This window comes from Phacochoerus africanus, chromosome 12 (genome assembly GCF_016906955.1).
Source record: "Phacochoerus africanus isolate WHEZ1 chromosome 12, ROS_Pafr_v1, whole genome shotgun sequence".
Classification (NCBI taxonomy): domain Eukaryota; kingdom Metazoa; phylum Chordata; class Mammalia; order Artiodactyla; family Suidae; genus Phacochoerus; species Phacochoerus africanus.
In genome coordinates this window covers 54508648-54523435 of record NC_062555.1, presented here as the reverse complement: position 1 = coordinate 54523435, position 14788 = coordinate 54508648, and the positions used below count along the sequence as shown (strand labels likewise).

General features: G+C 38.4%; 1 protein-coding gene across 1 annotated transcript in view; it reads left to right on the top strand.

Moving 5' to 3' along the window:
* Positions 1-14788, top strand: part of APBB1IP (amyloid beta precursor protein binding family B member 1 interacting protein) — a 116910-nt gene that overhangs the window by 45796 nt on the left and 56326 nt on the right. The window contains exons 2-3 of the mRNA XM_047755571.1: positions 7225-7296; positions 11831-11915. Of these exons, the coding sequence (XP_047611527.1) occupies positions 7225-7296; positions 11831-11915 (157 nt within the window). The remainder of the gene's footprint in view (positions 1-7224; positions 7297-11830; positions 11916-14788) is intronic.

Below are 14788 nucleotides of genomic sequence, written 5' to 3'. Positions count from 1 at the left end.
TTTCCATCACAGTCTATCCCGGGAGATTGGGCATAGTTCCCTGTGCTGTACAGCAGGACCTCATTGCTTATCCATTCTAAATGAAATGGTTTGCACCTACTAACCCCAAACTCCCAGTCATCCTACTCCCTCCCCCTTCCCTTTGGCAACCATAAGTCTGTTCTCCTATGTCTGTGAGTCTGTTTTTGTTCTGTAGATAGGTTCATTTGTGCCGTATTTTAGATTCCACAAATGTGATATCATAGGATATTTGTCTTTCTGACTTTTCACTTAGTGTGATAATCTCTGGTTGCATCCATGTTGCTGCAAATGGCATTATTTCATTTTTTAATGGCTGAGTAGTATTCCATTGTGTAAATATACCACATCTTCTTAATCCATTCATCTGTCAATAGACTTTTAAGCTGTTTCCATGTTGTAACTGTTGTAAATAGTGCTTCTGTGAAAATAGGAGTGCATGTTTCTTTTTGAATTACAGTTTTGTCCAGATATATGTCCAAGAGTGGGATTGCTGGATCATATGGTGACTCTATTTTTAGTTTGCTGAGGAGCCTCCATACTGTTTCCTATAGTGGTTGTACCGACTTACATTCCCACCAACAACGTAGTAAGGTTCCTTTTTCTCCACACCCCCTCCAGCATTTGTTATTTGTAGACTTATTAATGATGGCCATCCTGACTGGGATGAGGTGGTACCTCATTGTAGTTTTGACTTGCATTTCTCGGTTAGTGATATTGAGCATCTTTTCATGCGCCTACTGGCCATCGGTATGTCTTCTTTGGAGAAATGTCTATTTAGATCTGCCCATTTTTCAGTAGGGTTGTTTGGGGTTTTTTTTTTTTGGTCGAATTGTAAGAGTTGTTTATACATTTTGAAGATTAAGCTCTTCCTGACTGAGTTGTTTACAAATAGTTTCTCCCCTTCTCTAGGTTGTCTTTTCATTGTGTTTGTTTTTTATGGTTTCCTTTGCTGTGCAGAGGCTTGTAAATTTGATTAGGCCCCATTTGCTTATTTTTGTTTTTATTTTTATCACCTTGGGAGACTGACCTAAGAAAACATTTGTACTATTTATGTCAGAGAATGTTTTGCCTATGTTCTCTTCTAGGAGTTTTACGGTGTCTTGTGTCTTATGTTTAAGTCTTTAAGCCATTTTGAGTTCATTTTTGCGCATGGTGTGAGGGTGTGTTCTAGTTTCATTGATTTACATGCAGCTGTCCAATTTTCCCAGCACCACTTGCTGAAGAGACTCTTTCCATTTTATATTCATGCCTCCTTTGTCAAAGATTAATTGACCGTAGGTGTGAGGGTGAATTACAGACTAATCTCATTTTGCAGATGAGGAAGCAAACCCAGGGAGGTTAAATACCTTATCAAGGTTTTTGTTGGGGCCAGGACTTCCTGATATGATTACCAAATGCAATGGACAACAAATCTCTCTACTGGGTATGAAGATACCATTGACGGGTTAACATGAAAGCTGGATTCCAAATGATAAATAGGACTTTATGAAGGGTAGGTGGACAGAGGAGAGTGTTATTTAAAGGGAATAGTATCTACCAAGACAAAGAGAATGTAGAAAAGCTGTTCAGACAATGTCAAGGGTCCTGATGGGTTAGAGGGTAAGAGTTGAAGCCTGAAAAGTAGGCTGAGGCTAATGATAAAGGAGTGAAACACATGCTGAGACTTGAACTCTCCCCACGACATTGTGATTAACCACCTCCTATTTTTTTGAACAGGAGGCAGACATGTTCGAATTTGTATGTCAAATTTGAAATGATAGTGGTAGGGCTTGATGGAGGATCCAGGCACCTGGAGGCTGGATGAGCTCATGAGGGTCTCAACAGTGAGAATTTCAGCCCAGATGTGCTGTCTGAACACCTCACCCCTCTCCTATCCACTTTCCCACACCCTCAAAAAAAAAAAAAAAAAAAAACCCCGAAAAACAAATCCAGCAAAAGCTATCTGATCAAGTACTATTCCAGATTTTTTTTTTTTTTTTTGCTATTTCTTTGGGCTGCTCCCTCGGCATATGGAGGTTCCCAGGCTAGGGGTCGAATCGGAGCTGTAGCCACCAGCCTACGCCAGAGCCACAGCAACGCAGGATCCGAGCCGCGTCTGCAACCTACACCACAGCTCACGGCAACGCCGGATCGTTAACCCACTAAGCAAGGGCAGGAACCGAACCCGCAACCTCATGGTTCCTAGTCGGATTTGTTAACCACTGCGCCACGACGGGAACTCCCCAGATTTTTTTTAATCAACAGTTTTTAACCAAGACACAAAAGGAATACAGAAATGACATGCTCACAAAAAGATGTTAATTCCACCCAAACGTGACTGACATACGCATTGCTTGTTTTGTTATCCATTGCTTCACTAAGGCTGCTCCACCCTTGCTTTTTCTGAGCTGTTAACCCAAACAACACTTTGAGCACCCAGGGTGGGGTTGTTTTCTTTCTCTCTTTTTAATCTTTATTTTGACCCTTGGCAAATACCACATGTACAAGACAAGGCCTTATTTTCTCGTGCATGTGCATGTATGCACATAGACCCAATATATATATATAAAACTCTTGTTCTGTCCCTTCTGCAAATAAGGCTTTCTTGCAGGGAGGATAAATATGTGAGATGATGGAATTTACACATTAACATTAATTTATGTTAATCATAGCCCAAGTAACTCAAATGTTTTATAATTTTCACCAAGAATGCAGTTCATTTCAACTGTGATCCATTCAAGAACATAATTTACTCAGGACAAGATTTACGGAACAATTTTGATGTTGACTCCTTTAAATAATTCAGTATTAGCAGGCTCTGGGGAAGAGGAATGGAAGGACAGGGGGAAAGATTTTTACCAGATGAACATAGGGAGTGTCAGCAGAGGTCACTAGAATTGCTGCTGTTTTGAGTTATTTCCATCTTAGGTGTATGATTCACTCTGGCGAGTCCTCAGCCCATCTGGCATCCGTGGTGTATACAGGCCGAGAAACTGAGGTCTTTGGGCTCAGTGGATACTTCTGACTCATCGATGCCACATTTCCTTTCAAGACTTTGTTCTTCATCGTTTTAGGGCATTTCCAAATGTAATGATTTGAGAGAAAGTAACCATGACAAGATTCTTACCACTAGCATCATCTTTGGTTCCTTTGAGTTTTATTGTAACACTGACTGGCAGTTTTGAGGTCAGCAAATAAATCTGGTTTTTTTCCCACTCCGAATAGATTACTTTTCCCTCGTGAAAAATTTTGAAATATGTGAACACTCATCCTTACTCTTAAATTTCCCTACTAGTAATCATTCAACTGAAGGATTCTTTTATTTTGCCACATTATTGTGCTGCCTGAGAATCTAATGAAAATAAATTCACATGGGGCGTTCAGGAATTTTAGTGTTCTTTTTGCTAATTTCCATTACAAGATTTTGAATATCAGATTGTTTGAGGGGATACTTTTTGAAATCATGGGTGCTTTGTTGACTTATTAAATATTTTCTTTCCTCCATTTTTAGGTGATTTGAAGAAGGGAGGGTATGATTCATATGATTTATAAGTAACTGGGCAGGGGGAGTTCCCATTGTGGCTTAGTGGTTAATGAACCTGACTAGTAACCATGAGGTTGTGGGTTCGATCCCTGGCCTCGATCAGTGGGTTAAGGATCTGGTGTTGCCATGAGCTGTGGTCGCAGACGAGGCTTGGATCCTGTGTTGCTGTGGCCCTGGCATAGGCTGGTGACTACAGCTCTGATTAGACCCCTAGCCTGGGGACCTCCATATGCCGCAGGTGGGGCCCTAGAAAAGACAAAAAGACAAAAAAAAAAAAGTAACTGGGAGGGGATTAAAATCATATGTAAGTGGATCTCAACCAGAGACAGGGCTCACTTCTTTACTTTTCCAACTGTGATGAACACTAAACCCAACGACCCGCATAAAACAAGGTGAACATCTTCCATCTTTCTTCCCTGATGCCATTTGAGTCCCTTCTGTCTCTTAGACCTGCCCACATTGACCCACACCTGCAGTGTCCGCCTTACCTGTCACTTCTTTACCTGAGGGCTCATCTGCCTACCTCATGTGGTCTGTCCCTCTGCAGTGGCTGAATGGCTGCCTCCGATTCAAACATGTGCTTCCCTGTCCCAGTGTATGTTCCCCTGATTCTCCCAGGTGTGTCTGCTACTTAGAAATGTGCTTGTCCCATCATATCATCAGCTGCTTTTGTTTGAATGATGTCCCCTTCTTGATTAACCCAGTTGTATAGATACCACATGCTCCTGCAAGATAACCTCCTCCATTGGAAGGCAGAGAGGATTCTGGAAAATTAACCATCATAGCAATTCAGATGTCCTTCCTCTAATATCAACCTAAAACTTGAAGTGACTCTTGAATGTACTCAGGAACTATGGCTCAGAGGGACTTCTGTGCTTTACTGGAGAGAGAGCCTAGAAGGAGAGAAAAGCAAGAATTATTATGGAGAGCAGGAAATTCAGATGAAAAATAGTCTCCATCCTCATCTCATTTTCAGTGGAGATGGTAAAGTTGTATAGGGAAAAAAAATGGTTTTTACTTCTTAAAAGTGGGAGGGGGAAATACATAATGAGAAAATTAAGCCAGAAGATTTCCTGAGTGATGTAACCCCAGGATAGCTGTAAAAATAATTTGGGAAGATTGAGCACTAGCATTGCAGGGTGGTCTATGGAGGGAAGGATATGCCCTAATTCACTCCAGAAGGTTTTTACGCCTCTCGTTCCTTCTGATCTCTCAGCATCAGTGCCATTCTAGGGGGGTTGACTGTTAATATTAATCCAGCTGATTTCAATTCTTACAACATGGTAAGTGCTAGGTAAATGTCTTCATCATCGTCATTACATATCTGAACTTTAAAGAATTGTTCTCTTTTTTTTTTTAAACATTTAGGTCAGGTTTTTGGGGGGTCTTTTTGGTTTTTTTGTTTTTGTTTTGTTTTGTTTTGTTGTATTTTCTAGGGCTGCACCCACGGCATATGGAGGTTCCCAGGCTAGGGGTCTAATCAGAGCTGTAGCTGCCGGCCTTCGCCAGAGCCACAGCAACGCCAGATCCTTAACCCACTAATGGAGATCGAACCCGAAACCTCATGGTTCCTGATCGGATTCGTTCACCACTGAGCCATGACGGGAACTCCTCAGTCAGTTTTAAGTCAGCAGAGTCAGTATGACAAAGGTCTTTTGTATACATATTTTATAAAGAGACAGGGAACCCCTCATTAGCTTAAAACTATTGAATATGAAAAGGTATTATTGTTTAAGTATTTGTTTGAAGTTATGGTAAATGGAGAACTGTAAGTTTTCAAGATAATTTATTCAAGGAAAGATAGATCTGCCTTGACTTTGCCTATTTTAGCCAAATAACTTTTTAAATTGAAGAATTGTTGCTGTATAGTGTTATGTCCAGTCTCAAGTGTACAGTATAGTGATTCACAATTTTTTAAGGTTATATTCCATTTATAGTAGTTCCTATAAAATACTGGCTATATTTCTTTGTTGTACAGTACATCCTTGAAGTTTATTTTATACCTAATAGTTTGTACCTCTCACTGTGCTACCTCCATGTTGCCCCCCGCAACTTGCATCTCCACACTGGTAACCCCTAGTTTGTTCTCTATGTATGTGAGTCTGTTTCTTTTTTGTTTTATTCACTAGTTTATTGTATTTTTTTAGATTCCACATGTGTGATATGACACAGTATTTGTCTTTCTCTGTCTGACTTATTTCACTTAGAATAATGCCCTCCAAGTCCATTCATGTTGCTGCAAATGGCAAAATTGTATTCTATTTTTATGTCTGAGTAGTATTCCATTATGTATATAACACATCTTCTTTCTCCTTTTATCTGTTGATGGACACTTAGGTAGCATCCATACCTTGGCATTTCAAATAACTGATTTAAAATGCAAATAAAAATTTAAAATGTATTGTATTTTTGTATTCCTTAAGAATGTATACATGTATGTGTAACTGGGTCATCTTGCTGTATAGTAGAAAATCGACAGAACACTGTAAGCCAGCTATAATGGAAAAAATAAAAATCATTATAAAAAAATAAAATGCAAACACACACAAGACTGTGCAGAGATAACAGTATCGTGGTTATGATTTTCAAAAACCTTTATCTTCTCGTGCTATACATATATGATATCCACATAAAAAAAAAACTCATGAGTTAGTTGATCATCATTAAAGCAGGACAATGGGTACATGAAAATCATTATATTACTCTTTCTATTTTTGTATATATTTAAAATTCCCATGTAACATGATTAAAACACAGCACATGCATACACACTCATACATATTGTTTGACTTAAATAATACGTATTGATCCAGACGTCTTAGCTTGACCTATAGTTGGCACAAATCTTCTAGTGGTTTGCAGCATATGGGACCCTTAGAAATTAATCTGCAGCAAACTCCTCATCTTAGAGATGAAGCAGTTGAGTCTCCAAAGAACACATCACAAATTAGTGGCTGAAGGAGGCCTTGTAATCATATCTCCTAAGTCCAACCCAGCTTTGCCAAAAATGTCAGGAAGAAAGCAACTAGGTACACCTCACAGGGTGTTCCCGCCACGCTTTATGGAAACACTTTTCCTCCTCTGGCCAGTTCCTTCACTTGGATTAGATAGAGAAAGATTAAAATGTAAAATATGTTTCATTTCCCTCTTATCACTTGATTGCATGGCCCTTTTAGTTCAAAGTGTTTGTCACCCTAATACTTCCCAAAAAATGTGCCAAAAACTGCTGTTTCAGAAATAACTTTGTAAAGCAAGGAATCACTTGGTAAATATGCTTACTCACTCCTGACATCATTTTTGTGTAGGTTTTTAAATGAAAATGAAGTTTTATGTGTCTCTGATGCAGTCACCTTTCTTCTTTTCCAATCAGGATGTCCTATGGTGACATGAATTCCTGAATGACACCGCCTTTGTCCACTTGGCCCCCAAGAGACTAGTTCCATCTGGAAAAACAAAGTCCAATTGTCACTCTGAGCCATTTCCTAGGGTTCAGTTCAATTCAGTTTTGGGCCAAGGCACATTGGAGAGAGGTCAGGCATGGAACTTCCGACTCCATAGCCTTCTCTTCTTGACTTGCTTGCCTGTGCATGAGGTTTTGGGGGGAAAGAAAGAGATGGGACAGTTATCCAAGGATCAGGCTTTTATTAGACTGTTTATATCTGGATTTCTTCCTTTTTCAGATGGGTGAGTCAAACGAAGATATAGACCAAATGTTCAGCAATTTGCTGGGAGAGATGGATCTTCTGACCCAGGTAAATTCTCCTTCTTAACTTTCAAATTAGAAAAAATGGGATTCTAGAGTTTGATTTTAATATAAGAAAGCTGTCTTTTTTAAAGGACTGGAAATTGACATTATGTGTTCCCGGTGTAACTGTGACAGTGGTAGGGGAAAAAAATAAAGCTTTTTTCCTCATACCCTTTTGAGTTCAGTGAATTGAATACATACTCACATATGCATTCTGTTATGGCAATTCTCATGCTCATTATGTCCAAATATTTATTTAGCCAATGGAAGAAAGCCCCTAGACAAACCTTCCGCAACCACCACCACCACTGAAAGATTTCCCCTGCAGTTACTTTTATGTAAAGACTAGTCAGCTCATCATTATCATCACCTAGTATTCCTAAATAAGATAGGGATCTTAACATTTTCTCCAAAATAAATGAAGAATCACCTGTGCTTTTTAAAAATATTTATTTTAGGAAAAATAAATCAATATTAGTTAGCATTTCCTTTATATTCCATATAAAATTCAAGAAAGTTTAGGTGCTATGAAAGAAGAGACAAAATATGATTGTCTCATAAGCTTAGAGAAAAGGGGTGCTAACTAATAACAGGCGAGCGTTAGGGTGGTAACCACATTTCTGTAGACGAGAGGACTCATTTTCCTCCCATGAAGGTGGAAGGTTTGAGAGAACATCTGTGGTCCCACTGTCCATTCACTCACTCCTGCTCCATAGAGGAACAAATGTTCTGATTGGTCAGAGCCTAGGATTTTCATAGTTGAGTATTGTTACTCTAACTCAAGAGTAAGAATGGACCAGTCAAATTGTCTTGAATCTGCCTTTGAGACAGTCTGAGACCTGAGACCTGGGACCCTTGGCTGCAGTGGCTGTGGTGCTTGCTCCTGGACAAATGTCTCTTTGAACAGTGGAATACAAGGAAACTTATAATAAGGACTAAAAATAATTTTGTGCATGCACAGCTGGGGCAAATCATCAACAAGAAGATACAAAAAAAAAACCAAAAAACCCTAAAAAACCAGCCACCACTTCTGAAGAGCTGAGAGTAAAAACAGGGTACTATGCCTGTCCCCTGCACACTATACCACTAAAAGGAGTGGGCAGACCACCCAAGCCACCCCTCTTCCCGATTCCTAGACCGGCCCCTACCCTCATCCCATATAAGGACCAGCTTGCCCCCTGGCGGAGAACAAGTGCACAAGGGAAGCTGTTGCTTGTTTTTGCTCCCTCCTTGCCCCAGCAAGGTTCAGACTTGCCTGAACCTTTTCTGTCCTCCTATCAATTTCTATTGATTAAGGAAGCCAAGAACCCTGAACAGTAACACCTTCACTTGAAGCCCTTCTGGTTTTTTATCTTTTCTTGTTGTGCTTAAGTGAGTGAGGGTTTGCTTGGCTAAAACTGGTTCCCCAGCAGGTTGGTCAGGGTAAAGTAAATGTCAAGGTAAAGGCCCCACTTTGTCCCTGAGTCTAAAGTCTGTTTGTTCTTTGAATTGGTCATTGTCAACTGCCCTTGGGGATTATTGCGTATCTTCTCAGCCATTAGCAAAGTTTGTCTTGTGATCCGCATTTGTGAATTCTGTACCTGTTCTGTAGTTTGAAACTAGGGTGTGGTTGAGATGGATAGGTTAGCCATAGGCTTCCTAGTTTTTCAAAATAAGCAAAAATCAAGGAAACTACATTATAATCATGACAGTCATGTGATTTTTGCTTTTTTATTTTGAAACAATTTCAAGCTTAAAGTTAAAAGAATAATGCAAAGAACTCACATTTACTTTTCTCCCAGATTTCCATTAATATGTTACTCTATCACCCCTTTTTTGTCTCTTTTTCTTTATCTCTGTGTGTGTGTTTTTTGTATGTGTATATATCTATACACACACAGTCTAGACACCAGTACATATATTGACTGGATTTTTTGTGGGGAAGGGGGACAAAGCCATTTGTACTGACTATATATGAAAATTTCAAATACCCAAATAGCCAGAGAACTATGAAAAAGAAGAGTAATGGCACTTTAAGACAGATTCATGAAATAGAATTAGATACAAATATATAGAGAAAATTAAAATCTAATCAAAGTGGCATTCTCCATGAGTAAGGAAAAAAAAGAATTATTTAATAAATCTTGTTGGGATGACACATCTAAAAAATCAAAAGCCGAAAGTCTACCTCACCCTTTATACCAAGATGAGTTCCATGAATCAAAGATCTAAATATATGAAATATTTCAGGAGATAACATGAGAGAAATATTTGCACAATCTGAAGAGGTGGGCAGCTTTCCTAAGCGAGCTATGATACCCACAAGCCATCAAAGAAAGAATGAAATATTTAAATATATAAAAACTTCACATTCTCCATGGCAAAAAAATAAAACTGGCATAGTGGTACCAGCAATAAACAAAAACAACGCTGCTTTGTTGGTCACCGTTGGAGATTGCCAGAGCATTAACATATCACTCTGAAAACTGATAAAGGAGAGAATCAAGCATCTATCTCTGTCTTTTTATCGTCCTGGTCAAACGGTATTTCAGAGTGAACAAATAGTTGATGAGAGCAAGTTCTTCTTTATGGAGGAATTCCAGTTAAACATGGAAAAGAATGAAGAATTAGAAAATCAACCTTATGCAACTTCTAATAACATACATTTTCAAGCATATGGTTTTTAAGGAGGTTCATATAGAACAGTGTTCCCCAACTTCAGTCTTTCACATATAACCTTAGTGATTTTTTTTTGCCTGCCTTACTATTTTCTTAATATTTGTCTTTTATTGATTTCTTAAACGTAATTACAAGTTAAATATTCCCACTTAATTTTTTCTTGATAAACATCCAAATAGATACACAGTAATTTATGTTTTAATGTTTGTGATTTTTGTATGCGACCTAAAATCATTTGACAGGCCACACCAGACCGAGAAAAATGCTGCCTTCTTTACTTCATGTTGGACTTTTAGTGACTTTGCTGTGACTAAAGGTGCTCCTTCCTAAAACCAGTTTCCTTTCTGTTCTTTCCCTCCCTCCACATTTTACCTAAAGCCTGTTATATCACACATTTTTAGATTCACATTTTGTTTGAGAACTACTTCTAATTTCTTTAAGTAGCATGATAAATTATACTCCTGAGACTAGAATGCATTGGCTACCCTAATTGTGATGTTAGACTTCCCAGTTAGAGCACTTAAAAACAGACTGATTAATGAATTTTTTTGTACTTTGTTTTTTTTGTTCTGGTATTTGCCCCGTAGTTTCTCCATTGCTTTTCTCTGCAGTTTTTGCCTGCCCATTCTGTTTTTAGGAATGAATTCTAGGCTTGCAGAATGGCTTTTTAGAGTGAATTCTAGGGAGTTCCTGTTGTGGCGCAGCAGAAATGAATCTGACCAGTAACCATGAGGTTGTAGGTTTGATCCCTATCCTCGCCTAATGGATTAAGGAGCTGGGGTCACCGTGTGTGTGTGTGTGTGTGTGTGTGTGTGTGTGTGTGTGTGTGTGTGTGTGTTCAGATCCTGCGTTGTTGTGCCTGTGGCATAAGCTGACAGCTGTAGCTCCAATTCAACCCCTAGCCTGAAAACTTCATGTGCCGCCTAAAAATGAAAAAAAAAAAAAAAAGAAAAAAAAAGAATGAATTCTAGAGTCCCTTTTCCCTACATTTTGTCCTTGATTCTGACTTGCTTAGGTCTTTTTTCTTTTAACTTCATCTTGATTAATGGTCTTTTTATCCTACTTATAACAGATTATATTTCATTAATTTATTCTCAAACATATAATGATGGGTTTCCTTCAGAAATTTAAGATATAAACAAGGATATTATTTACCAAATTAGAGTAACATCAAAGGATGCACTCACAGTCATGAAAACATTCATGATTAGAAACAGGTGAAATCACTTCTCAAACTATGGATGTAAAAATATTTTTTAAATTTAAATAACATAGTGTAGCTTTTAAATCATACAAGAAGGCACTTTTTCAATTTAAAAAGTAACGTTATTTACCAAATCACCTTACGCTGTCTTAATTTCTTCCTAACAAGCATTGTATTAAATAAGAGTAACAACATTAACAGTTCACTGTATCCTGCCAGACTGCATCCTGAAACAGCCTTTATCTTTGAGTGACTAAACATTCCTTTCTTTAATGTCATAACTTAAGTCCTTATAAAATTGTATATAGTGTTTGTGTCACAAATGCGTTATTACAGGAAGTTTTTTGTTGTTTATAAAAAGGAATGACCTCCTTCTCATCAGTCTCAGTTGACCTGTTTCCAGATGTACCTTTTAGAATAATTTTTAACTTTTCATTTAAAAAAAATTTTTTAATTGAAGTATAGTTGATTTACCATGTTGTGTTAGAACTTTTCATTTTCTGTAGGGAAAAAAATCAGCGGAAACATGTGCAAGTAAGAATATAGTTTTTAAAGAACATATTTAGAGAGAAAATGTGTAAACAGCAAATGATTTTTTTTTTTTTACTTAATGATTAAATTGCACTGTAAAAATGTCAATACCTTGAATAACTTTGAGGATGGGGATCTCTTTTCACAGAGTTTAGGAGTGGACACTCTCCCTCTTCCAGAACCTAAGCCCAGAGCTGAATTTAACTATAGTGTGGGTTTTAAGGATTTAAACGGTAAGCATAATTTCTTTTCTTATGTAATTTGAAATCATAACAATGACTAAAAAGCAAAATTTAGGGAAGCTAGACATCATGACAAGTATAATTTTTCAAGTCCTGAATTTCATTCAGATTGTGTTTTATTGTGTTTGCGTTGAATTGAGAGGCCAAGGAGTTTTTTGGTTTTTTTTTTTTTACCTATAATGAAAAGGAACACCATTCTGCATTTGTAGAATATCTCAAAACTATCTAATTTTTTTAAAAAGTAAAGAGAGTTTCTTCTTATCCCTAAACCATTAGAAGAATAAAGTACAGTAGTATAAGAAAATATTAAAAAGGAGATGTTCCTTCAAGAATATTAATGAACTGCCCATTTCATAATGATTGATAATACATGAACAGATGATGTTTCAAATATATTTTAATTAATATATATTTGCTCTGTTTGATATTTTTGTTCTCCCAGAGATCATGTTCCTTTTTTAATGGAAGTCTCTCTTCCTGTTTAGTGCATTGACAGTCTTTACCCCGTGTGCTATTCAAATTATAATGAATCTTGAAGTAATTGCTTCCAAATTAATGAGAATTCACTGCAAAAGAGTTTCTACAGACTTGCAGTGCCTTCCAAAAGAATGAAAGACAAAATATTAGAGAGGCCTGGTTACAGAAATCCAGAGTTCCAAGTTTTATTTCCATCACTTACTGGGTTCCTTTGTATCTGTCATTTTCAATAGTTTTTTGATAAGCCCTTAAGGTGCCAATACCTGTATCTCGATAAATTATAATACATCCTTTCTGATTTCCTTTTTCCTACCCTCTTTTCTGTTTGCCGTGTAAACTTACTGATTTCTGTCAGTGATTTCTTTTGCAGCATGGAATGATGGCAGCATTCATGAAGTTTCAAAAACCCAACACACTTTTGTGAAATTATGACATTAATAGAAAACATATACTTGCACTTATGAATAATGCAGATTTCCTTGACGCACTCATTGCAGCTGAATACTTTAATCAGTTCAATTAAAATTAAAATTGAGTCAGAGTTCCCTTGTGGTGCAGCAGGTTAAGGATCCAGTGTTGTCACTGCGGTAGCTTGGGTCCCTGCTGTAGCAGGGGTTCAATCCCTGGCCCAGGAATTTCTACATGCCTCTGGCACAGCCTCCCCCCCAAAAAAAAAATCGAAAAAATTAGAACTTAATAAATAATTTAGCTGTGGTCAACTCAACTAATGCTTTGGAGGTGCTTGTTACCTGGTATCAGAAAATTCCTGAAAATGACAAAAGCAAAGAGACCCAGTAATATATAAACATAGTAATGTTAAAGTACAATGACAAGAAAGTCATGTCATTAAGGAGATAAGATCATAAAAAAGTACCGATGTGTACTGAATATTAAATTTTTTAGAAATTAGAATAGGAGTGACTTTTTTTACTGTCTTCATTTACAGCATTGCTTAAAATGAGTCAAATATTTCACCCAATGTCATTCAGAGAGTAAGTGCCAAACTTCTGAACAGAATCCCCAGTTCCTTATCACTCAATTCCGTACAATCTGTTTAGGATTATAATTTGCTTCAGAAGTTGTTAATGTAAGTGGGAGTTCCCGTCGTGGCGCAGTGGTTAACGAATCCGACTAGGAACCATGATGTTGTAGGTTCCGTCCCTGGCCTTGCTCAGTGGGTTAAGGATCCGGCGTTGCCGTGAGCTGTGGTGTAGGTTGCAGACGCAGCTTGGATCCCGCGTTCCTGTGGCACTGGCGTAGGCCAGTGGCTACAGCTCCGATTCGACCCCTAGCCTGGGAACCTCCATATGCCGCGGGAGCGGCCCAAAGAAATAGCAAAAAAAAAAAAAAAAAGAAGAAGTTGTTAATGTAAGTGTTATTGTGGGAATTTTGCCCCTGAAAAATTTACACAGGATGAAAATCATTTGCTTATGTGTCAACTGTCTCAATGTCGTTGATACCCCTAGAAAATTCATGCTTCATTAGTTTGACATATATTTTCTGAGATTTTAAAAATTAATTTCACTTAATTTTATGAAAAAGTTATATGCAAAAAAATGGTGGCTTAGAAGGAAATGAACCCTTTACACAGTTAGGAGAGCCACACTTCAGTCCAGTTGTTGTACTTTGAACTGTGAGCATTAAAGTAACATGCTCCGCGGTGTTCATGATGATGACGTTGCCAATAAATTATTTCACCATGCCCTGTGCTCGTTTGTTCGTGAGTAGGCATCATTTCCACTGCCTCCATGTCCTCACTCCAGTGCACACTGCACAAAGCCGCTAGAATTTTCTTCCTCACGAGCACTTCCACCCTGCCCATCCCTTGCTCATTATACTCACCATCCGGTGACTGCCCTAGTGGCAAGCCAGCACAGCTCAGGGGCATGGCTCTGTGTATGCCACATGGTCTAAGCAACTTTCAGCATCATGTGTCTGATCTCCACAGTAATCTCACACATGGAAGAAAGTCCAGTGAAAACCATCCTTCCTCACCCTCTGAAAATCCAGGTCTGCCTTTCCTTTAAGAATGAACTCCCAGCTCACTGTCTTATGAAGTCTTTACCGTAAAAATTTAATTTTTGGAGTGCCTGTCCTGGCTCAGCAGTAACGAACCCAGCTAGGATATGTGAGGATGCAAGTTTGATCCCTGGCCTCGCAGTGAGTCGAGGATCCGGCATTGCCACGAGCAGTGATGGAGGTCGCAGGTGCAGCTCAGATCCAGAGTTACTGTGGCTGTGGCGTAGGCCCTTGATATATATATGTAAATTCTAGTTGGTGGAGACCTACTTTCTTCCAAATATATTTGGGGCTCTCTCTGCCCTCCAAAGACCTGTGGAGAACTTTCCATCCGTTTCCATCCTCTCCCCTCCCTGACTTTCTAAAAC